Source organism: Podarcis bocagei (genome assembly GCF_964188305.1).
Source record: "Podarcis bocagei genome assembly, chromosome: 7".
Classification (NCBI taxonomy): Eukaryota; Metazoa; Chordata; class Lepidosauria; order Squamata; family Lacertidae; genus Podarcis; species Podarcis bocagei.
In genome coordinates, this window is record NC_138132.1 from 57,601,773 (window position 1) to 57,626,336 (window position 24,564).

At 44.4% G+C, this 24,564-nt stretch overlaps 1 protein-coding gene and 1 long non-coding RNA gene across 2 annotated transcripts; one reads left to right on the top strand and one right to left on the bottom strand.

Moving 5' to 3' along the window:
* Positions 1–3,515: 3,515 nt before the first annotated feature.
* On the bottom strand, positions 3,516–22,965 carry KCNG4 (potassium voltage-gated channel modifier subfamily G member 4). The gene is made up of 3 exons (XM_081202819.1): positions 22,579–22,965; positions 18,894–19,692; positions 3,516–6,296 (listed from the first exon to the last, which is right to left on the bottom strand). Exons 2-3 carry the CDS (start codon positions 19,635–19,637, stop codon positions 5,514–5,516), a joined length of 1,527 nt encoding a protein of 508 aa, XP_081058945.1. The 5' UTR covers positions 19,638–19,692; positions 22,579–22,965; the 3' UTR covers positions 3,516–5,513.
* LOC308591847 lies at positions 19,290–23,111 on the top strand. The gene is made up of 2 exons (XR_014010290.1): positions 19,290–19,430; positions 22,979–23,111. It is a non-coding gene; the product is annotated as an uncharacterized lncRNA (long non-coding RNA).
* The last annotated feature ends 1,453 nt before the right edge of the window (positions 23,112–24,564 follow it).

Below are 24,564 nucleotides of genomic sequence, written 5' to 3' on the forward strand. Positions count from 1 at the left end.
ACATATTGAAAAGAAGCCAGAAACTCTAGTACAATGCTTTAGCCCCATTGAGATATTTTCCTTCTGACACCATTCATGCTTATTTCTTGTTGGTCATGGTAAATAGGGGCAAACTACATGCCATATTGATTGGATGTGTGCAATTAACTTGCACATTTTCTTTAGTAGATAGGTAGCCGTGTTGGTCTGCCATAGTCAAAATAAAAAAATTCCTTCCAGTAGCACCTTAAAGACCAACTAAGTTAGTTCTTGGTATGAGCTGCATGCACACGAAAGCTCATACCAAGAACTAACTTAGTTGGTCTTTAAGGTGCTACTGGAAGGAATTTTTTTATTTTGACATTTTCTTTAATTTACGTAACTGCTGCACATTTTCAGTAAGTGATAAGAACCTAAGAAGAGCCCAGCTGGATCAGGGCAGTGTCCCATCTCCTCCAGCATCCTGTTCTTAAAGTGGCCAACTGGATGCCTGTGGGAAACTCACAAGCAGGACTTGAGCACAAGTGCATTCTCCCCTCCTGTGATTTCCAGCAAGTAGTATTCAGAAGCATTACTGCCTCCAACTGTGAAAGGCAGAGCATAGCCAGCATGGCTAGTAGCCATTGATAGCCATCTTCTCCATTAATTCATCTAATCCTTTTTCAAAGCTATCCAAGTTGGTGGCCTTCAAAGCCTCCTACAATCCACTCACCATTATTTCCCCCAGTGCTTCTCAGCTGACAGAAGAAGAAGGCTGGATTGCAGGGGGGGGGGAAGCATTTGGAGAGTGAGTATCTTCTTCATCATGAGATGGGACTGCAGTACTATGAGCGAGTCAACAGCCTCCAACACAACCACAGATGAAAATAGAGACCCACTTGTGTAACACTCCTGTTTCCATGCCAAGGAGACTGGCTGAAACCCCCACACCCTTACTCATTGCTGAAGTCGCTGTGTTCATTTCCTCTGCAGTAGCCTGCTCTCTTTGCTAGCTTAAAAGCCAAGAGGCTGTTTGTTCTTTTGATTAAAGATATGCCAGAAAAACAAAATGGCTCAACAATCTGTTATCAAAAAAGAAAAGAAAGAAGAGATTCAAACAGCATGTGAAATGGCAGGCTGTGTGCTGCCTACCACCTTGATGTTCACGCACTGTACATGAGTGTGCTTTGGAGACAAGATGCATCATTTCCCAGGGAAGAGGTCTTAGATAAGTCACTCTCTGCCTTATTCCCCCCGTCTGCAGTATGGTGACACTTACTTTACCGCAGAGCTGGGAAACCTGTGCCTCTCCAGAAATTGTTGTACTAGAACTCCCATCATCTCTGGCCATTAGCCATACTGGCAGAGGCTGATGGGAGTTGGAGTCCAGTAACATCTGGAGGGCAGCAGTTTCCCCAAACCTCTGTTATGGAGTTGCTGCAAAGATTCTGAGAAGAAAATGCAGGTGGAACATTCAAACAATTGAAATCATGGTACTGAATGTTAATATTATTGAAAAGCCTTCATCTGGGACATTTATTTCCTTTACAAAATACTTCCTTTACAATGCAAGATGTTATCACAGTTCAGATAAACAAGACATTTCTTTTTAAAATTCTTTCTTCATTATCTCAAGAAATTACTGTATATGTAAGAAAAATTGTTTGCTAGTGTAAAAAGTTTACGGAGGGCAGGCTGCATGTCAAAGCGCTCTCTATTATTTTCTTTCTTAAACCCGAGTGCTAAGCAAGTCATTTGTGGTGCAGTCCTTGTACAGATACAGATCAGTTGACTGCAGGAGGTTTAAAAGCTTCCACATATGGGTGTTTTGTGCCTTTGGCTTCAAGGATGCAGAAATGCATCATCGAGAGCTCTTTGATATGTTCAGTGCTCAGCATTTTATAAATGGCCAAGATATATAAGTTCTATGTGAACCTGTTCCAGTGCTTTGATGTCACGGATGGCTGTAAAGGGCATTGGAAAGTCAGAGGCAACTACAAAGAGCCTGTACAGCTGAAATAAGCAAAAGTGTCCCACGGCTGCCCCTTTCTGTCTCTCCCAAAATGGGGGCCTTGTTGTAGTTTGTCACTCATTTAATCAACATGATGTGAAAGTTGGCAGAGGGCTTAGGGTGTCATCCGCCAAATGCTCCTGCTGCACGCATGCCCTTCATTGGGCTTGGGCAGGACTCTTGCGCCATCAACAATGGAACTGGAATCAACTGAGATGTCAACTGCCAACTATCAGAGTCAAGAGCTGAGGAACTGTAAAGCCAGGAAGGGGAGCCTGTGGTCCTCCAGGGGCTGTTGGGCAACAACATGCATGCCCATTGGCCATGCTGGCTGGGGTGAGTGAGAGTTGGCGTTCAACAATATCTGCCTACAAAGATATACCTAGGAAGTTGCCATATCCCAAGTCAGTCCAATGGCCCATCTTAGCTCAGTTTTGTCTACACTGAGTGGCAGGCGATTTCAGCCTTAGAGGTCTCCCCTAGCCCTACTTGAAGATGCCAGGGACTAAACCTGGGACCTTCTGTATATAAGTCAAGATATTTGCCCTTGAACTGTGACCACTTTCCCAGGGCCACGGGTATCCCTATACCTGTTGTAAAGATTTCCTGCCTTCTCCTCCTGGGCTTTCTGGGGCTTTGTAGATGACACAAGAGCTGTAGAACACAAGCTTTGCATTCAGCTTCAGTCTCTAGTATCATTAGTTAAAGCAGGGGTTGTCAACCTGGTCCCTACTACCCACTAGTGGGTGTTTCAGGATTCTAGGTGGGCCGTAGGGGGTTCTACGGCACAAGCTGAATCCTCCTTCCATCGAGCACTGGTGCGTGGTAAAGAAATTTTACCATCAAGAAAGACGCGTTAGTGGGTGGTTGGTATAAAAAGGTTGACTACTGCTTAGTTAAAGGATTGTAGGAAGCTGGGCTGACCATGGAAATCCTCTGCCAGTCAGAGCCAGGGCTGACCCAATACATTTTGCCATCTGAGATGAATGGCAAGAAAGTCCTCCAAGGCTCAAGTCCATGTTACAAAGCCAACTAGACTGGTAGCTGAATCCTATTTCAGCACTGATGACTGGACAGCACCCACCACAGCAGTAGGCTTGCTGTGAACTGCAGTGCAAGACATGTAGCACACATCTCTATCCTTCAACATTTATGCCACCTGAGCAGCTACCCCCTTCAGCCTAATGGTAGGGATGCCTCTATCAATGAAGACATGATTGGACTAGATGGAACAATAATTTGACTTGCAATAAGGCAGGCATCATCGTATGATTGGTGCCTGATCTAGCTCTTGGATATAAGTTCTGCGTAAAGCCCTCTTAACCAGTGACTGCTGGTAAAATTAACAAATTGGTGCCTGGTGCAGTGTAAATTTTTCTCCCTCTCCCCAGGACTGGATCAAGACATTAAGTCAAGGCGCATAGTACCCAAGGCTAGCCAAGTTATTTTGGCATTTGAGGCAGGAAATCCTACAAGCTCCTCTCCCTTTCCTGGCACTAATAAAACAAATGAAACAACTAATCATTTGCTGCCCTTCCCTGACAGCCAAAATCAGCTGCTTCAGGTGGCCGCCTCATTCTGCCTAATGGAAGGACTGGCCTTTCATAAAAAATGGAATTTGGTTCAGCCAATGATGTTGATTGGCAGCAGGTTCAGGACAGGATCAAGAAAGGACTTCTTCACATGGCATGCCATTAATTTATGGGCAATTGGGCAAATTATTGGAGACTAAGCTATCAATCAGGGGGTGTTAGCCGCGATAGACTCTCCAGTTAGTATGCCACCAAAGAACAATTGGGGTGTGAGAGCAGGAAAAGGAGATGGCTTCTGGGCTTCTCTGGTGGTCCACACTGAGTAACAGAATGCAAGACTCGATAGGCCTTTGGTATGATCCAACAGGATCTGTCTTGCATTCTTATGTAACCTCTCTTGGACTCATGGATGGGAAATCTCAGGCCTGGGAGTCAATTGCACCACCCCCACTCTGTCTAGCCCTTGGTATTCTTTCCAGGTCAAACACCCCTCCCTAACAACAACTCCCTACAGCCCCTGTTTTGCACTCTCCTTGAGTGTGTTTGCCTAGCCAGAATGTATCCTTGAATTCTGAACATGCTTCCCAATTGCCTGGATGGAGGGGTGCACATGTGTGTGTAAAAACTAGCCTGCTATACCAAGTCAAAATTTCCATTTATGCTTATGCTTTCTTTTGCACCTGGCCCCACCCACCTATGGCATGTGGCCCCCAGATGGCTGCCCACCAGAGAATGTGGCTTCTAGGCTATGTTCACCACTCCAGTTCTAACTGCATGTGTTCAGTCTCTTTACAGTGCTATCCTGCATGTGTCCACTCAGGAGTAAGTCCCATTCCGTTAAATGGGGCTTACTCCCAGCAAAGTGGGTCAGGATAGTTTACTTTTATTGCTCTGTGGGCTGCCTATCCTGCGATACAAATGGTACCTCGTGTGCTAACCTAGCAATGGAGTGTCTTTTCCTCCATGTCTATTTGGTTGGCATGATGTTTCCACTTGCCTTGATTACTGGACTTTGCAACTCTTGAGACTGGAAACTCTGATAATGTGCAAACTTATTTTGGGGAAGGTGAGATCTGTGTGATGCTGTGCACTCATTTTAAAAATGAAACACAATCTCTGGTTTGCAGGGAAAGGTCAAAAGTCAATATCCAAAAAGTCTTTCAAGGCATTCCAGGGTCTTGTTCATTTGGTTTGCTCATTATCATTCTCCCTTAATGTAAGGAAGTCTTTCATGAAGAGTGCCGTCTTGCTCAGCTAGCCTTCATGATGGGTTAGTTGTCTCATGCTTATACCTGGTGAAAAGATGCATCACCACCTATCCTAGGGGTAGGGGATACCTCTCTATCTGGCTCTCAAAATGCTCCCCTCTCTGTCCCTCACACACTCCACACCAACCCTGCTCCACACACCCCTGAAGTGCTTTTACCTGGCCAAATTATGCCCTTTAACTTTGATAAAGCCTCTAGTTTCTCCTGGTATAGATGTGCACATGTAGAAACCTTTGGCTTTTGCATGATTGGAACACAGCCTATTGTACAGAGGCAAAAAGTCACACAACTGTTGTTCCGTCCACTATTGCACCTGGCCCTGTTCACCTTTGTCTCTGTCTCCACCAACTTTTTGCCCTGGCCCTGCCCACCCCTGGCATGTGGCCTCTAGGAGGTCTCCTATGAAGCAACATGGCCCTTGGGCTGAAAAGGGGTTTCCCACCTCTGATCTAGTCTAGGGCCACAGCTTGGTGTATGTCTCGCTCAGCCTGTAAGCCAGACTCCTACGTGGGGCTCCTAACATCATCAGCACTCTTTAGTACCCCAGACCCTCCCTGCTATTGCTGGCACTGCCTGAGCATTGTTTGTTACTGTTCTCAGCAATGTGCTTTAAGCTTCACCCGGGCAGACTTTTGCAGAAGCAATTGCATTTGAAAATGGCGAATTGCAAGCCTTGGGCTAACTGCTTTGCTTTGTGCATTACAGTACACAGATTATTATTATTATTTTGCAGCAGGATGTTCATTATCCTTTGTAGATGTACTTGATGGGTGAGCCAGTTGCATCCGTAGTGAAGCTTTCACTCTCGTTCAGTGTGTCACTCTCACCAGAAGTGTTGGCGTTCTTTAGCCTCATGATTCGGGACTGTAGCCGCTCATGCTCCCTCCTCAGTTCGGAGTAGGAGTGGGAGAATGTGTGGAATATGGAGGTGGCTGGGAAAGCCATAATGAGTATCCCACTCAGGATGCTGCTTAGGGCAACCATCTGGCCCGGGACGCTCCTGGGTACCATGTCCCCATAGCCCACTGTTGTCATGGAGATGATAGCCCACCAGTAAGAGGCAGGGATGCTGGTAAACTCCAGGATCTTCCCAGATTCGTTCTCTGCAAGGTAGACCAGGGGGGAAAAGAGGGTGACGGCTACACACAGGAAGAGCAAGAGCAGGCCAAACTCTCTTGCGCTCCTCCGGACGGTGAGGCCCAAAGTCTGCAATCCCAAAGAGTGCCTAGCAAGGCGCATGACATACAGTATCCTCAAGGCACGTAAGACCCGTAGCACCAAGCCCACCTTCTCGAGGTACGAGCTCCCGCTCGGCCTTCTGTCTTTTTCAGTGGGCTCGTCATCCAGCACAATGAGGGATGCATAATATGGGAAGATGGCCAAGAAGTCGATGATGTTCAGAGGACCTTTGAAAAACTGACATTTGCTCTTGGCCTGGATGAATCGGAGGCAGAACTCCAGGGAGAACCAAGCCACGCAGATGGTCTCAATGATGAAGATGTAATAGCACTTTTGGGAACATTCGCCCTGCATACGGAAGGGGACAAGAAAGAGGTCAGAATGAATGGACGTCTCTCTCCTTTAAAAAAAATAAATCAGAAAATACAACAGAGGCTGTAATGTACACCGTGTGTGTTACCCAGTCCTAGTGATGAGGGAGAAGTTTTGTTTGCATTTTAATGAGAAGCTATCTCATTCACATTTCTTGAACCAATGTGCAACCCGCAAAACATAGATATCCTTTGAAATTCACACTTCTCTGAATTTTATGGCACAGTTCTTCAACACAACAATATGTGCAAAAATACATTATATTAGAGGGGAATGTGTATATAATGTCAGTTCCTAGGGCTCCCCAATTCCCAGGGCTCCCAAGACTCAGAGTAGATAATAAACATCTCTTGATCTCATGACGCACCCTCCTACCAGCCATCTGCTACATTTGGATCTTTACATGACTCTCCTTCTGGGAAAATGCCTGCATATAAAAGGGATATAGGAACAACCTATTTTACCTTGTTATTATTTATTATAGATTTATTAGGCCACCAGTTCAGCAGCTTCCCATGTGCTGTGATCCCTGCCACTTCCTATGAGTCTCAGTAGCCACCATTGCTCATACAACCCACAATCTGACAGCGCTTTCTGTTGATATATATTGGATGTTTTATTTCTATTAGTTGTGGATGCTGATGTGGCCCTTGTCTTTAAGGCAATGAAGTTGTGATGCATGCACGTAATACAGAAATAATTTTCAAAAGGTACAAGTGGCTGAATGATTTATGGAAGGCACTTTGTGACTAACCAATGTTTGTAACTGACCAGCTAATTGGGTGAAGTTACAAACCCATTGAATCCAGCTTCTAACAAGAGGTGGTTTGTGAAAATTCCTTGCCTAGAAGAAAGGCGGGCGGGGGAGGAACCTTCTACCATTTAGGCATTTTGTATCTGCCTTGTCCTCAACCCTCTTACAAGCAAGAGCTGTTCAAATCCCCTGACTGCATTGCTGCCATGAGGATTGCTGAGTCACTTTTCCTGCATTGCTGCTTTTGTTTGAATATTTAAGCCCAGGCTCTAGTTAAATCAAACTGTCCAAGGTGAGAACTTGAGAACAGAAATGGAAAAAATTAAGTACCTCCAATAGGTCACTTTGGCCTTTGAATATGTGGTCGTAAGCCAATATCATTTAACCACAAAGGCTTTTGTGGGCAACCCTGAATCCCTCCTCTTCATTGAATAATGAATCTGGATATGCTCAGAGAGAATTCTAACATTTCCTTATGGATCACTGAGAAGGTATTGTTCAGTCATACCATTTAACAGCAAAGGTTATTCAACAGCGCTGTGCCAAAAATGTCTCCTGCAGCCCCCCCCCCTCCGCACTGGTCTCCATCAAGTTAATGAGAAAAGAAATTGCATTTGGAAATTATCAATGGGGAGAGAACATTTTGGTGAAATTCTCAAGGATAGGGGGGGGGGTTCTCTTTGTGTGTGTGTGCATTCATGTTCGTGTATATGTGCACTGACCTTACTTTTGAGGTGGTCAGGTGGTGCTTGTGAGCGTCCTCTCTCTCTTGTTCTACAAATTATGGCACCAGGTTTTTTTTTGCTCTGCAGCCTTCCCTGGTTCCTTCACTTTCAATCAAAGCCCACAAGAAGGCATCGTAAAGGAGCTCCTTTCACAGGGCTTTTTCAGATCAGGAAGTGTGGGAAGCTGGGGAGGGTGCAGAGAACTGGGGAAATGGCTAGAAATGGGATGAAAGAAAACACACTCACACATACCACCCTTGCCCATCTTGAGGTTCTAAAGAAACTTAAGAGAATGAGGCAGACAAATGGAAGCCTCTTTTATAGATGAAAACCTCTGAGAAATGGGTGTTACAGATTTCAGCATAGCACTATTATACAACTGCCTCCTCCAAAGAATGTGTGGCTATGAATTTGAAGTGGTACTAGCCCATATATATATATATATATATATATATATATATATATATATATATGATGCACTTAAGGAAAAACAATATTCTGAGCACTCTTCAGTGGGCATTTTTAGGTGGTGGCAGTGATAGAGATATGAGTAAGTAGGTAAGGCCAGAAGGGCAGATATTTCAAAGATACATGAGAGACCTTGTTGTGTAGCAACTAGCATGCTTGACTATGACCAGATAGACTTGGCTTCAAATCCCCACATTACCAGGACACCCGCTAGATGATCATGGACCAGTCAATGTCTCTCTAAGACTAGTGCAGTGGTACCTCGGGTTACATACACTTCAGGTTACATACGCTTCAGGTTACAGACTCCGCTAACCCAGAAATAGTACCTCGGGTTAAGAACTTTGCTTCGGAGTGAGAGCAGAAATCGCGTGGCGGCAGTGCGGCAGCAGCGGGAGGCCCCATTAGCTAAAGTGGTGCTTCAGGTTAAGAATGGACCTCCGGAACGAATTAAGTATGTAACCAGAGGTACCACTGTAACAAGTCCACCTTACAGGACTGTTGGCTAAAGTCCAAAGGACTATGTGCGCTGCCCCGAGATCCTTGGATAAACAATAGGATGAAACTTCAGCTCACGGTTCTGCAATGAGACGGTCAGCAGTGCTATATATCACTGACAGCAAGCACCCAATGATGCTCACCTGGAATGCAATCCCTGAGCAATACAGTAGTCAGCAGTCTCAATACAGATGTGTTCCTGACCTTGATAACTACCCTCTGAACCTACAACAAATGTCATTTGTAGGCAGGGAAGAAAGGGTTTGGTTTTGAAACTTAACAAGTATCTTCCTCCCCAACCCCGGTCACCAAGACTGTTTTGGAAGGCTCTTCCAGAATTTCACAGGTTTTGTAATAGCAGCACATGCTAAGATCCAAAAAAAATAATAATGGCTGATTGAGAATTGGCATGGCACCAGCCAATATGTTACTAAATGGTGATTACAGGAGCAGGATGAGACTGGATGGTTTAACCATCTGTGACCAAAGATAGTAGAGAGGCAAAATCGACTTTCCATTCATTTTATGGTCTCATCCTCATGTACAAGCTGGAATGTGTACAGAGAAGGGCAACCAAAATGATCAAGGGTCTGGAAATCAAGCCTTATGAGGAATGGTTGAAGGCACTGAGTATGTTTAGCCTGTTAAAGAGGAGACTGAGAGGAGATTTGATAGCCATCTTCAAATATCTAAGGGGCTGCTACATGGAGGATGGAGAAAACTTATCTCCTGCTCCAGAGGCTGGGACCTGCACCAATCCCACCTAAAGATCCAATTCCCTCAACCATTCCTCAAACAGAATAAAATAGAGAAACCATAACAATACAACCATTAGTAACTGTGTCATGGTATAAAATTCCAGATATAGAAAGCACAATTATAAGTTTGCTTAAATTAGTCCCCAGTGCAGCATCACAATATTTAGCCACCCTGGAAGAGGTGGAAGCTTTCTGATCTGAAAGGAGTAAAAAGGCATAAAACGTATCCAATCATCCTGGGACTCCCGTAAAAGGGATTCGGAAGAATCTTACGTGCGTTGTAATAAAAGGAACAGTACATAAGAACCAGATATATTGGTTCTACCTCTCCAGATTCACAGGGGCATTTACATTGACAAGAGGATATTTTTTGGAACCTCCCCTCCAGAAGTACTGATGGAAGAACATTTAAATGCACCAAAGTAAAGGCATGCTGGAGAGCCACTGCCAGTCAATGTAGTTAATAGTGATCTAGATGGACAAATTGGTCTGACTTGCGATAAAGCAGTTTAGGAACATAAGAACAGGTCCTTCCCATTAAGGCATCTGGTTGGCCACTGTGAGACCCACGAGATGTGTCTTTGGTCTGCAAGCGGGCTTTCTCCCGGGCAGGCATTTGTCTGATAATACGAGGAATATAATTAACATTCTAGAAAAGCTACAAGTAAAGATTAATACTAAAGCAGTTCTGATTTTTGTGGGCGCGGAGAAAGCCTTTGACAATATTTCTTGGAGTTTTATGAAGAAGAATTTATCGGGGATGGGGGTTGGTAAAGGTTTTGGAAATGGCATAGGTGCAATTTACTCAGAACAAAAGGCTAAATTAATTGTGAATGATGTAGTGACGGAAGGATTCAAGATTGAGAAAGGAACATGACAAGGCTGCCCAATCTCCCCATTGCTTTTTATTTCGGTCCTGGAGGTTCTGTTAAATATGATTAGAAGGGACCAATTGGTTAAAGGTATACAAGTGGGAGCTAAACAGTACAGACTGAAAGCATTTGCAGATGACTTAGTACTGACTTTACAGGAGCCAGAATCAAGTATGAAAAGAGTATTAGAATTGATTCAAGAATTTGGTCAGGTAGCAGGTTTTAAGTTGAATAAGACGAAAAGTAAAGTTTTGGAGAAAAATCTAAATGAGATTGAGAGAGAGAAGTTTCAGAAGGAGACAGGTCTGACATTGGTTAAGAAAGTGAAATATTTAGGGGTCAACATGACTGCTAAGAATGTGAATTTATTTAAGGATAATTATGAAAAATGTTGGACTGAAGTGAAAAAAGACTTAGAAATATGGTCAAATTTGAAGCTATCACTGCTAGGCCGAATTGCTGTGATAAAAATGAATGTATTGCCAGGAATGTTGTTTCTGTTTCAATCACTGCAAATTTTGGACAAAATGGACTGTTTCAAGAAGTGGCAGAGAGATATTTCCAGATTTGTCTGGCAGGGCAAGTAGCCTCGTATAAAATTTAAGATATTAACGGATGCTAAAGAAAGAGGTGGATTTGCCCTGCCAGACTTAAAACTTTATTATGAATCAGCCGCTTTTTGTTGGCTGAGAGAATGGATGCTTCTTGAAAATACGGATGTTTTGGATTTGGAAGGTTTCAATAATGTATTTGGTTGGCATGCATATTTGTGGTATGATAAGGTCAAAGCACACAAAGCGTTCAAAAACCATATTGTAAGAAAAGCACTGTTTAATGTCTGGATATAAGGATTTGTTAGAAAATGAAACCCCAAGATGGCTGTCACCTATGGAAGCAAAGGCCCAGAAAAAACTCAATATGGAGGCCAAATGGCCGAAGTATTGGGAAATTTTGGAACAAGAGGGTGACAGATTAAAATTACAGAGCTTTGAAAAATTAAAAAACAGAGTACGAGATTGGCTCCATTATTATCAAATAATGGAGGCATATAATTTGGATAAAAAACTAGGTTTTCAGGTGGAAAAATCAAAGCTGGAAACAGAATTGTTAGACCCTAAAGTTAAGAATTTGTCAAGAATGTATAACTTGCTGTTGAAATGGAATACTCAGGATGAAATGGTGAAATCTGCTATGATTAAATGGACACAAGATGTTGGACATAATATTATGATGGCTGACTGGGAACAGTTATGGACCACTGGCATGAAGTTTACGGCATGTAATGCCTTAAAAGAGAATTTAATGAAAATGATTTACAGGTGGTACATAACACCAGTCAAGCTTGCAAAAATTTATCATTTGCCCGATAATAAATGTTGGAAATGTAATGAAACTGAAGGTACATTCTTTCACCTTTGGTGGACGTGCCCAAAGATTAAGGCATTCTGGGAGATGATCTATAATGAAATGAAAAAGGTGTTTAAATATACCTTTCTAAAGAAACCAGAGGCCTTTCTCCTGGGCATGCTGGGCCAATTGGTGCCAAAGAAGGACAGAGTTTTTTTCATGTATGCCACAACAGCAGCAAGAATACTTATCGCAAAGCACTGGAAGACACAAGATCTACCTACCAGGGAAGAATGGCAGATGAAGCTGATGGATTATATGGAATTGGCGGAAATGACTGGCAGAATCTGAGACCAGGGAGAAGAGTCGATGGAAGAAGATTGAAAAAAATTTAAAGTATATTTACAGAAATATTGTAAAATTAATGAATGTTAGAAGGATGTTGGAAAGAAGTTATATGACTTTAGCAGAAATATTATAAAGAATTAAGTATGAATAGATTGACATTGGGTAAAGTTGTAAATTTAAGGCTAAATTGTGTTAAGATAAATTATGGAACTAAATTTGAGAAAGAGGGAAAGGACTTGCTGGAACAATTAATTGAACTAGAATACAAAAAAGGAGGTGTGAGGAAGTCGAGGAAATAAGCAAATGAAAGAGGTGGATATGAAAATACAGGGTTTCTTTTTTGCTTCTTTTTTATCTTTTTTAATGTTTTGATGTACTGTTGATGTTTTGTTTTATTGTATTCTTTTTTGTCTTTGAGGCTTTGTAGCTGTTCATTGTATGTATTTCTTTTTTTCTCTTTGTAATATTTAAACTCTAATAAATATCTTTAAAAAAAATAAAAATAAAAGAGATGTGTCTTTGGTCTGATCCTGCGGTACTCTTCTTATGTTCTTAAAACCTTGCTGTGGCAAATTTCAACTCCCAATAAGCAGTGAAATGGGGTCTTTGGTTGTTTCATTTGGGATGCATTCCAGTCAGAGGACCAAGGGATGGTGCTAACGCATTTCCTCTGTGCTATTTTCCCCCCTCCCTTGTTTGTTAGTTGCCCCATTAAGGGAAACTTATGTGTACTACAGTTAATCCAACTATGGTCTCAGTGCAAACAATCAAAGATAAGTGTTTTGATCTTAAACGTAATGTGCTGTTTCTGATGATTTTACCAATGGTGGTGATGGTGATGATGATGATGATGAATCATTCCTCTTCTCTCTCATTTTTAAATTACCCTGTGCATTTGGGATAACAACCCAGAAATATTATGCGTGGGTGGGAATGCTGGGGGAGAGGCAAAGCACAGTGCTAAAGCCCCTGGATTAAAGGGATTCTGACCTGCTCAACAAATTGACCTATGGCACTGCACAAATATCCTGGGTGCTTGTTTGCACTTTTCTCTTTTGTAAAAGATAGTTATTTGCTGCTTCCACAGCAGAAGACATGTTGCAGACAGCTTGCTTAGTTTTAAACCCTCCCACCACCACCCTTGAAAAAATCAGACCCAAGCCATATGTGTTTGCATTGAAAAACAGCCTTATTACAACCTATTTTTTGTGTGAGGAGAGAATTAAAAGACTGAATAGTGGGTGGTGGGGATTTAGGTTCAGGAGCTCTGGGTCTTCCCTCCCTCAGTCTGAAAAGAAAAGCTGCACACCCAATGAAACTTGTGCTTCTGTGCAAACTTAATCTGATGGTGCAAGTTGTTATGCAGCATGGAAATTTGATTCTTAGTCACCATATGATTAACCAGCTTTTAAAAACAACAACAAACAGAATCACACAAACAATCAGTTCACAGCCCTAAAGTGAAGTGTATTAACATCTCATTTGACGCATTCTGGGGTTAAGGCCTGACATTTGAAATAAGTTCCGTCCTGATGCTCTAGGGAGGTCTGGCACAAGTGAAGCCATTTTCTTAGCTCTTGCCACCAAACTTAATTCATGTAAGAATATAAGAAGAGCAGAATCTGCTAGATCAGAGCAGAAGCCCATCTAGTCCAGCACTGTCCTTCCTGCAGCTGGCAACCACATAATTTGCATAAGCCCATTAGCAGAACATGAAGGTAAAAGCCACTCCCTAGGTCAGAGGTTTTCAGCCTTTTGGGTCCCCGGTTCCCTTGACCAGCTACAGTCATTCTGCAGCACCTCTGTGGGGCTCAGGAGCCCAGTTATGTCACCCCTTGCCTGCAGAGCTGGCAGTCTCTCATCCCTTTTCGAACACCCTCCCTTGTGGAGTATTTCCTCAGCCTCCTCTCCTCTGCCCTCTCCTTGGGTGTTCTCTGGGCAGCTGCTGCTGCCATCCCAGGTCTCTGAGCTGCCCCCCCCGCACCCAAAGACAGGTGCTACCTCACGCTGCCCCACAAGGGCCTGGAAAGCACCCCCTGGCTAGCCCCAGAGACACCCAATGCCTGGGGAGCTTGTAGCTGGGGCTGTTGCAACGAACAGCTATGCAAGCCTTTAGGAAGCAGAGATGCAAGAGGCTGCATCAGAGGATGGAGGAAAGGAAAGAGGGACAGAGACCAATGTTGCCCATGGCACCCCTGACCACCATTCAAAGCACTCCAGGGTGCCACAACACACTGGTTGAAAACCACTTCCCTACGCTGTTTCCCAGCCTCTGCTATTCAGAGATATACCATTACAAGTAACAGACAGATAATTGTCACCCAGTTCTTTGAAAACCAACCTTCCCTGCCTCTGGTCCGCAGTTTTCACTGAGAAATGCCAAACTCCATTGCAGGCCATTGGTGCAGTTGCATCCAGCATCCCTTTGAATGACTTGTCAGGCAATCAAGCAGCCTTTTTTCTGTTTCACACCTCCCACAGTGCGCTAAAATGTGGAAACAGTTGTACTGGTTGTACCGCATGATGCATAGTAAAAGCGGGGAGAAGTAAATTAATGACATATACAGTGAAGCTATGTTCTCCTTTATTTTGTTTTTGCTTAGACAGTCATCCCTAAGCTCCACCACAATGGGCAGATATTAATCCTACACATGTTTACTCTGGACAAGTAGTCTGCCTGAGTTCCACGAGGCTTTCCACCTCTTGGGCTGATCTGACATGGGCTACAAAACAGCATACATTGGCCATAAACTGACATGCCTCATTTGTCCCTAGGATGTCACAAGCTAGCTAGGCATCTAGCTGATCTGAATCATATGCTAGGAAAAAGCTTTGCAAAGGATTTCTGTGCCTCTTTGGTGTTATAATTCATCTTTAGAGCAGTGCACAGATTTCAGCCTCATTGAGTTCACGATTAGTTGCTTTACTGAGTCAGACCTCCGGTTCACCGAAGCTCAGCATTTTACAGCCTAAGGGCCACATTTCCTTCTGAGCAGCCTTCCAGGGGCCACATGCCAGGAGTTGGGCTACCCACCTTTTGCCTTGGCTCTCCTCTGCAGGATGCCCCCCCCCCGAAGGTTGCCCACAAAGGAATGCAACTGCAGTGCTGAAAAATGTTCCCCACTCCAGCTTTAGAGGAGGAGGACTTCCTGACAGCATGAGCTATTTGACAGTGGAATAAACTGTCTCAAAAGGTGATGGACTCTCCTTCATTTGCGGTTTTTTAATCAGAGGCTGGAAGGCCATCCAGCAGGATTGTTGTAGCAAGGGATTCCCTGCATCAGCACAGGAGAGACGATGACCTTGAGGTTCTTTTATGATCCTCTGATTCAAACACACAAAGCGACAGAAGGCTGGCAAAAAGAAGCAGGATGTTTTTAAACTGGCTTTCTAGAGTTCTTTGTGAAGTACAGTTTCTAGCTTTTGAACCTTAGCTCAGTGGTTGAGCATCTGCTTTGCATGCAGGAGGTCCCAGGTTCAATCCCTAGCAGCATCTCCTGCTAGAGCTGGGAGAGTTCCCTAGCTGAAACCCTAGAGTCACTGCCAGTCAGTGTGGGCCTTCTGTGCTGGAGGGAACAGTGGTGTAAGGCAGTTTCCAAGGTGCCTATGAACCAGCTGCTACAGCACTACCTTCAACCATTATTTGATCTGAGGACATTAGGAAGTGATGTTGCTTTTCTCTGTGTCATGAAATTTCCCAAAAGTTGCATCTTAGGCTGCTCTTAACCAGCCCTGGCCTTGTGCTTTTGTGGGGTTGGGGAGTGTTTGTGATCAGCTGGCTACCTTAGGAAGGTGATTCTGATTTGCTTGTCTGTGGTTTTAAGTACAGGTTGGCGCAATGGGAGTGGGATATTAACTATTCTGCATTAATTCACATGATGCAGCAATACTGTGATCGCGCATAGGTGGCAGCTCATTTTCTCCTCTCTCTTTATCACCAATTTTGTGCATTTGACACAGATATTATTTTGCATGCCTTGTAGGAAGAAGGTGTAGATATCTTTATGTGCACATCTGTATAAACACTGTTTTGGTGGTAGTGGTGGTGTCAGTGTGGTTATTTTGATACACATTGCACCAATGTATTCATGCATCAATGATGACTTCAGTGTATCTCATAAGACTGCTCTCTCCAGGTACTTTAAAGGCAGATGGTGAGGGTCAGAATTCTTCTTATTATTACTTCTACTCCTCTGCTGCTGTTACTACCACTAAAGTCTATTTCAAAATACTCAAGTGATAAAGAGAGAGACCAGATTCTCTGTTAGGAAACAGTGAGGATAGTGAGCTAATGGCCTTGCAGTTGTTGTTGGACTACAACTCTCATCATCCCTGGCCCTTGGACATGCTGGTTGCAGGCTGATGGGAGCTGAAGCCCAACAACTGCTGGATTTTCACAGATTCTCCATGGTGGAGGTTTGTGTGCCAAAGCAAAACCACTGCACCACATAGGTATGTTTAGAGAACCTTGTGGGCATTCCTTGCTCAACCTCTGAGGAAGCCTCCATAATACTAACTTCTCAGCAAATGTGCTTTGGATCAAACTGAAAAAAACAACACTGATTTAAATACAAAGAATATTCTGGCACTTTATAAAAGGGAAAGGTTGCATTCCTAAATATGCTTTCCTGGGAGTAGGTGCATTGAACTAGGGTTGCCATATTGTGGGCAAAGTTGTTGAGCTTTTGTTTTCAGGAAGGGGGGCAAAGTTGTTGTTGAGCTTTTTTTTTTGTTTTGCCCAGAGCTTTTTTTTTTGTTTTGCCCAAAGTTGTTTCCAACAGCCAATTGCTGGCTATGTCTGGGCCTGGCAACCCTAACTGAACAAAAAGGGACTTACGTCTGAGTAAACATGTGCTGTTTTGTAAGAAAGAAAGAAAGATTGTGCCAAAAATTTAATTGGCTTTCCTTAGGGGTTTTTTTTATTTTAAAAATACTTTTTTGCAGAAAATATTAGTGAATGCTAATGGCTTTAAAAGAATCAATGTAACAATAAATACAGTTGGAGGGAACGACAGTCAACTGTAGCCTTTTTCATTCCTTTTAGTACAAAGAACATGCATTTTTCGAGATTGTTTTCTAAAAAAAAAAAAAGGCAATATTGCCATTAGTGAATGGACTGGCTTCCCTTCCATTTAACATGTATTTGCAAACAAACAATCAAATGCAAAACCAATGATTGCTTAAGGCATCCACAAGCCCTGTCTAAGGAATCTTGCCCAATCTCAGTGGCTTGACGGATTCATTGGTGATGAAAGGGCACCCTATACATACTCAGAGGCACTGTTGTGTGAATATAGATTTTTGTTCTCCAAGGAGTGGTTTATAGGTTTAGTAGTTCTATTCTGTGTTCCTGTGCAATTCAAATGGTGTCTGTGAAAAGGTGTTTAGCAGAGGCAGGAATGATTTCCTTCCCCACCAGCCAGTTAGAATATGCAAAAGTGTTACTCTCTCATTTCACAGTTTCTGAGCTTGCTCTGAACTGAGCTTACTAGCAACCTTCATTTCAAATTAAACCCTGTTGCTAATCCGGGAAAGTTGAACCACTCATTCTAACATACATTGACGAACCATTTGATTATTTCCCCCCTGGACCACCTCATTCCCCCACTCCCTAGAAAAACTAGATTAGTCTTCACGCTGGGCATAATTCTGCCTACACACACACACTTCCACACTTAGGAGCCACTCTTGACAGATAGGGCAGTTTCCCAAGAAGTACTTTACCACAACAAACACATAAAATTAGCAGAGTACCAGCCTGGTGCAGTGGCTAGCGTGTTGACCCAGGACCAAGAGACCTGTGTTTGTTCATTTGCTTGTTTTTGTATTTATAGCCCACCTTCTCACAACCCTTTAAGGCAGGTTAGAGTGAGAGTTGGTGAGTGGCCCAAGGTGACTCAGTGAAAAAAGAAGCAGAGAACCCAATCACCTAGAGAAATCCCCTACCTCCATATATGTAGCTATATGCAAGTGAAGCGTGCTACCACAATGTCCCTCCCCATCCATATGCATATTCATATTCACAGCGTTATACACACATGGGGACAGTTAAACCTGTGTGCATTGGCAACAAGTGTACAACACTCAAAAGCAAAAGAGAGGAAAATGCATGAGTGAATTAGTCCAAACGTAGGCATGCAGTGTTGGCTGCAGAATATCATGATGTAACATAGGTCTGCAGATGTAATATAACTAGTGATGTTTATGGTAACAGGAACAGAAGAAGAGCCCTGCTGGATCAGGCCAAAGGCCCTTCTAGTCCAGCATCCTGCTCTCACTGTGGCCAGACAGATGCCTGCAGGAAACCCGCAAGCAGGACCTGAACACAAGAGCACACTCTCATCCTGTGGTTTCCAGCAACCGGCACACAGAAGCATTACTCCCTCTCACCATGGAGACATAATAGAGGCTAGTGGCCATTGGTAGCTTCATTCCTCCATTAATTTATCCAGTCCTCTTTAAAAAGCCATCGAAGTTGGTGGGCATCACTCCCTTCTGTGGGAGGGAGTTCTATGCATTGCCCACAAACAGGGTGGTAGGAACACAGGAACCGGCTTTGGTCCATATAGCTCAGTACTGCCTACACTGGCCAGAAGCAGCTCTTGTGGTTCCAAGCAGGGGCCTCTCCCTGCCATACCTGGAAATGGAAAGAATTGAAACTGCATGCAAAGCCGATACTCTACCACTGAGCTATGATCCTTCTGAGTGGAACGACACTTTCCCCACTTATGAAACCTAAGAACTCCCAGCATCTGCCTGTGACAGTGGAAGGAGAGCATAAATACGAAACAGGGCCTACTCACCCTGTCTTCTTCTTCCCTTAAGTCCGGCATGGTGCTGACACAAAGGCTTATCGCTGTGGTGGCCACAAAGAGGATGGAGAGGCAAGCAAAGATTTTGCCTGGGAGGCCCGACCGGGGGTTTTCCACCATGTCCCTCAGCTTGTTCATAAACTGGCCGTATTTGGTCTCCTCTTCCAGGACGCAGGACGTCAATTTGCTCATCTGCATCTCCTCCTCTCTGCGCGCCTCGGCCAGCTCCTCAGCCTTCTGGAAGAGCTTCCGGAAGCAGCAGTTCTCCAAGTTGGACTCCTCAATCCCCCAGTACTTCAGCTCCTCCTGGAAGGACAAGGCACAGGTGTCGTGGAGGAGTATCAGTTTCCCTGCCGCGAGGAAGCTGACAATCACCCCAAAAACGTTGGGGTTCCGGTCGAAGAAAAACTCTTGCGTGTCTTCATCGTAGTCATCACACAGCTGGATTATCTCTTCGTAGCTGCTGCAGAACTTCAGCTTGCTCAGCCGGGATGCGGGGAACTCGTCCAAGGTGCTCCAGGGCAACAGGTACTTGATGCCGCCAACGTTGACCATGATCTCCCTCTTCAGATCGACTGTCCCGAGCCGATCTGGGTGGTAAATCCTCTGGGCCCGTTGGTAGTGGACCCCTTTGGTGGGGGGAGTCTCGACCACTGAGATGGGAAACAGGTGGTTCAAGGAAGTGCAGGAATTGTAGCTGTAGTCGTGGTCACTGCCTCCAGAGAGAATAGGCATCTCTGAGGGTTGTCACTGGAGCTCCAGCACAGAAGCAGCATCAGAGCCAAGCTGGCTAGGGAGGTGGAAATAGGAGGGAAAACAGAGACAGGATCATGACCATTGTGAGATGAGGAACACGGTAACATAAGAAAAGCCCTGCTGGATCAGGCCAATGGCGCATCTAGTCCAGCATCCTGTTCACCCAGGTCTCTGTGGACAACCTATAAGCAGGACCCAGGCACAAGAGCACTATCCACTCCTGTGATTTCCAGCAACTTGTATTCAGAGGCATACTGCCTCCGACAAGAGAAGCACAACATAGCCATTGTAGCTAGCAGCCCCAATTTGTCCAATCTTGTGTTAAAACTACCCTAGCTGGTGGCCACCTTTTCCTCCTGTGGAAGTGAGTTCCACAGTTTGGCTATGTACTGCATGAGCAAAAGCACCTGTCTCTCATAACCAGTTGTAGTTGTTAGAATGTTAATACCAGTTTTCTTTTCAACAAGAAATGCCAGGACAATTTGCAAACAAATAAAACCCAACAACAAAATACCCCTTTATTTACAAGGAGGGATTGGGGATCTCAGGCCCTGTTGGGCCTCTCTATCAGGCCCTCGGGACTCTCCACAGACCACACACGAGCCATACCCTCTCACTGGCCTGGCTTTACAGCCTCAAGTGCTTTTGTCTGGCTGGAGTGTGTCCTCTGGCAATTCTTCTTACTTGCCTGGACGGAGGATAGAGAGGGATATGTGGGTGTGTCCAGAAACTAGCCTTCTGCACTGAGGTAAATTTTAAATCCATTGCTCCGCCCACTTTTGCCTTTGGCTCCACCCACCACTGGCATGTAGCCCTTGGGAGGTTGCCCGGAAGCTCCCTTCAGAATGCAGGGAATGCATCCCTCAGGCTGAAAAAGGTCCCACATCCCCTTTTTATGGCATGCCTTAGCTGTTTCTGCTGACACATTCTATTATTATTTTTTTTAAAAAAAGAAGGGTAGCCACTGGATTCAATCAAACCTCATTCCTGGGAAAACTTGATGTATAACCAATATATATCTGCTTATATATTGAAGTCCTCCTCAATGACACCCTGGTGGAGCAGCCACTCCTGTAGTGCGAACAGAAGTGCCGCAGTGAAAACAGCCCTGCTGGGATCAAACCCAAAGTGTTGTCTGGGTCCAGGATATAGACAAGCTGGAATGTGTGCAGTGGAGGAGAACCAAGATGGCAAAGGGTCTGGAAACCAAGGCTTATGAGGAATGGCTGAGGGAGCTGGGGATGTTTAACCTGGAGGAGAGAAGGCTGACAGGTGATATGATAGCCATTTTCAAACATCTGAAGGGCTGTCCCATGGGAGATGGAGCAAGCTTGTCTTCTGCTGCTCTAGAGGGAAGGACCCGAACCAAAGGGTTCAAATTACAAGAAAGGAGATTCTGATTAAACATTAGGATGACCTTTTTGATGGTACGAGCTATTTGACAATGGAATAGACTACATTAGAAGGTGGTAGACTCTCCTTCGATGGAAGGCCATCTGCCAGGAATTCTTTAGTTGTGATTCCTGTATTGCAAGGGGTTGGACTAAATGACCCCTGAGGTCCCTTCCAACTTTACAATCCTGTACTTTCCAGCAGAGACCAGCCAGATGCCTCCAGCAGGACATGAAGGTGATGTCTCCTTCTTTGGCTTGTACTGATCCTTTCGTATTCAGAGACACAGAGCCTGTGGATGTGAAAGTTCTATTTAACTATCAAGCCCAAAAGCTTTTGGCTGACCAACTCATCCTGAGTTTGTCTAATCCTAATAAAATAAAATAAATCTAAGCACTTCCCCTCCCCCACCTCACTAGATCCCTATTCCATAAGTTAATCATGTTTATATGGGCAGGATTTATTTTTGCCTGCCCTGAATCTGCTGCAAATCAACTTCATTGAATGATGGCATTTCAGCAAGAAATCCGTCTAGGTAGTACAGTGGTACCTAGGATACTCTCAGGGATTAATTAACATGATGGCAGTTTGTCTGTCCTAAGAGAACAGGCGGCAGTGCTTACAAAGGCTGCCCATCTTAGCTGGAAGTTCTAAATGTTGTTCTTCTGTTGATGATGTTTTAAAGTTATACACATTTGCACACCCCCAAAAGAGAGAGAAGCAGAAACGGCAATATCATGGAAGTGAATAACTTCTCAAGGGTTTGACAAGCGTCTAACAGGATTCTCTTGAGCATCCACAGACTGGTTCCATTTCACATTCACAGGGAGTCCGGAAGCTTCCTCTATATTGGGTCAGACCATTTGTCCATCTAGCTCAGTACTGTTGACACTGACTGGCAGCTGCTTTCCAGGATTTCAGTCCAGAAGGTCCCCACCGCAACTCTACCTGGAGATGCCAGAGATTGAACCTGGGACCTTCTGCATGCAAAGCAGATGCTCTGTCACTGAGCTACAACCTGCCCCTTCCACATTTTACCATGGATGCAACAAAAGCAAATAGAAAATCAGGGAAGCCTGAAGTTTTACAGTTGCTGAGCTGCTGTGAATCATGAAAAGCATAGGAGGAAGCTGAAAGCAATGATGTATGCATTTGATTTCTTCACACAAATTATCTTATAACCTTTACAACAGCCCTGTAAGGTAGTCCAAATATCAATATCCCCATATTGCAGACTGTGGGGCTTAGGTTGGTGTTCATCCTCTCCTTTTCACAGACACCGCCTGCAGGTGGAATTCTGTCTCATTCTTGCTAAATACATACACGACCCCCCCTCCCCTTCAAGTAGACATCGCACAAAACCAATTACACATACAATGCTGAGAAGCAAACCCCTTTGTAGAGGTTTGAAGCTAATGGGGAGTAAGCACAAAACCCCTCCAGTCTTATTCTTCTCTGCCTCCGGCTTGCCATCCCTCCCGGTGCAGGCTGACAGCATTCCAGAACGAAGTTTCGCAAAGTTACTTACTGCGCTAAACACGGGCTGTGTCCGGGTCAACTGTCTCCCCAGCAGCAAGAGCAGAACACATTGCGAGGAATTGTTGCCATTCCTGGGGGATGGAGAAGCATCAAAGCACATTTGTTGCCCTGATTCCATGGATGTAATAAAATTGCTCTTGGCCGGCATCTGCTTCTTGATATTCTCTCTCTCCTTTATAGACTGATTCCCTCACTCAAAGACCCTTTCAAAGACTTGGAAGGCATCCCTAAATCTTCTTGGGCAACTGAAAAGAGAGACAAAGTCTGTATTCTCCCTCTCTCCGCTTTTCCTCCCTGGAGGGCTGTCAGTGTGGTCCTCCTGACAGAAGGAGGAGGGAGGGAAGAGGGAAGGGCTTAGACATAATCTCTCCCTTGTTCTCTCTTTCCAGCATCCTCCAGCCCTTCATCCTTAGAGCAGACTGCAGGGCATACCAGCAATTCAGCAGCAGTCTGGAGTGGAAGCAGAGAGACCCAACAAATGCTCAATAATAAATTGATGCTGACAAAGACAGTTCTCCATAACACTTGCCAGTGTTAACACTTGCCATTCTCTCCCTGTTTTTTGACTTTGGAGGCAGCAATTGAATTGTTTCAGGGTGTTTCCCCACACACCCCAGAAGCAGCTTCCTTTCAGGTGTTGAGTTCTGAAAGTTCCAGGTTTCTAAAAAAGCACTTTACTATTTCACATAAGATTTAATAGGGCATGTGCACAGGGTAAGTTTGCTGTTGTTGTAGTGGTTTGGGGTGTGTGGGTGTGTGCCAGGATGATGGATCCAGCCAGTCATCTCACTCTAGGGAAGAAGGCTCCTTCCCCTTATGTAATAAGCTGCTGACAAAAGGTTTGGGACAGCTCCATGAGTGATGGAGCTTGTAGGGGGTTGCACAACAGCTGTTCCTGACTTTGCATTTACATCAAGACTCTTGCATGCGCACAGAGCCAATGGATGATTTGGAATACTAATATGAATCGCACATAGTATGTATGCAATGAACTTGTGTAATTTTAAACTTGTTTAGTTGAAAGCTGGCTGGTTGAAATCTCACAAATAACTGTACACAAGGTGGATAGCTCTAATGTGTTGGGTTTTCCTGGTGCAGAAACACATTTTTGCGTATTCGCACCACCTCCAGAACAGAACCCCTGTGGAAGACACAATCATGCTGTATATATATTTGATCTCCCACAAAAATTACTAGCCTGCTGGAGGCTGGCAGAGGAATGATGGTGTTATCTGCTGCTTCTGCAACAGCTTGGTGTTCTGGATATGGTGGAGAGGACTTCCCCCATCTGGCTGCCTTCTTAGTTTCCATGCCAGGTGCAGAAGAGGGACAGAATGCTCCATCCTTCCTGCAACAGTCGGCCCAATTGCCTTTAAGGAATTCCTTGTCGCCTATGGCAACCGGGCATATCCTTACAGTGTATTTTGTGTATACACACATACTAGCTGCCAACAATCCTTCCCATTCTCCCAGCTTTCTGTCACATTCCAGTGCATGGGTAGGGAATCTCAGGCCTGGGGATTACATGTGGCCCTCCAGGGTGCTCCATCTGGCCCTCAGGACTCTTCCCAGACTACACTCCCTCACTGCCTCTGCTTTCATCCTCCTTGAGAGTTTTTGCCTGACTGGACTGTGTCTTTGAACTGTGATAGTGTTTCTTGTTTGCATGAATGAAGGATAGAGAGGGGGTCCGTGTGTGTGTGTGCGTGCAGAAACTAGCCTACTGTATAAAGGTCACTTTTTCATCCATTGTGCCACTCCAGTGATGGAGAGTCCATCAGCTTCTAAGGTAGTCAATTCCACTATCAAACAGCTCTTATCATCATAAAGATATTCCTAATGGTTAGTCAGAATAAACTAGAGGGGGGAAACTGTTCACACAAGGAGTTGTTCACATCATCAGTGTACAGACGAGATGACTAAATTGTGCAAGATTGTCCCTTCTTTTCAATAATAGCCACTAATACCTAGAAAA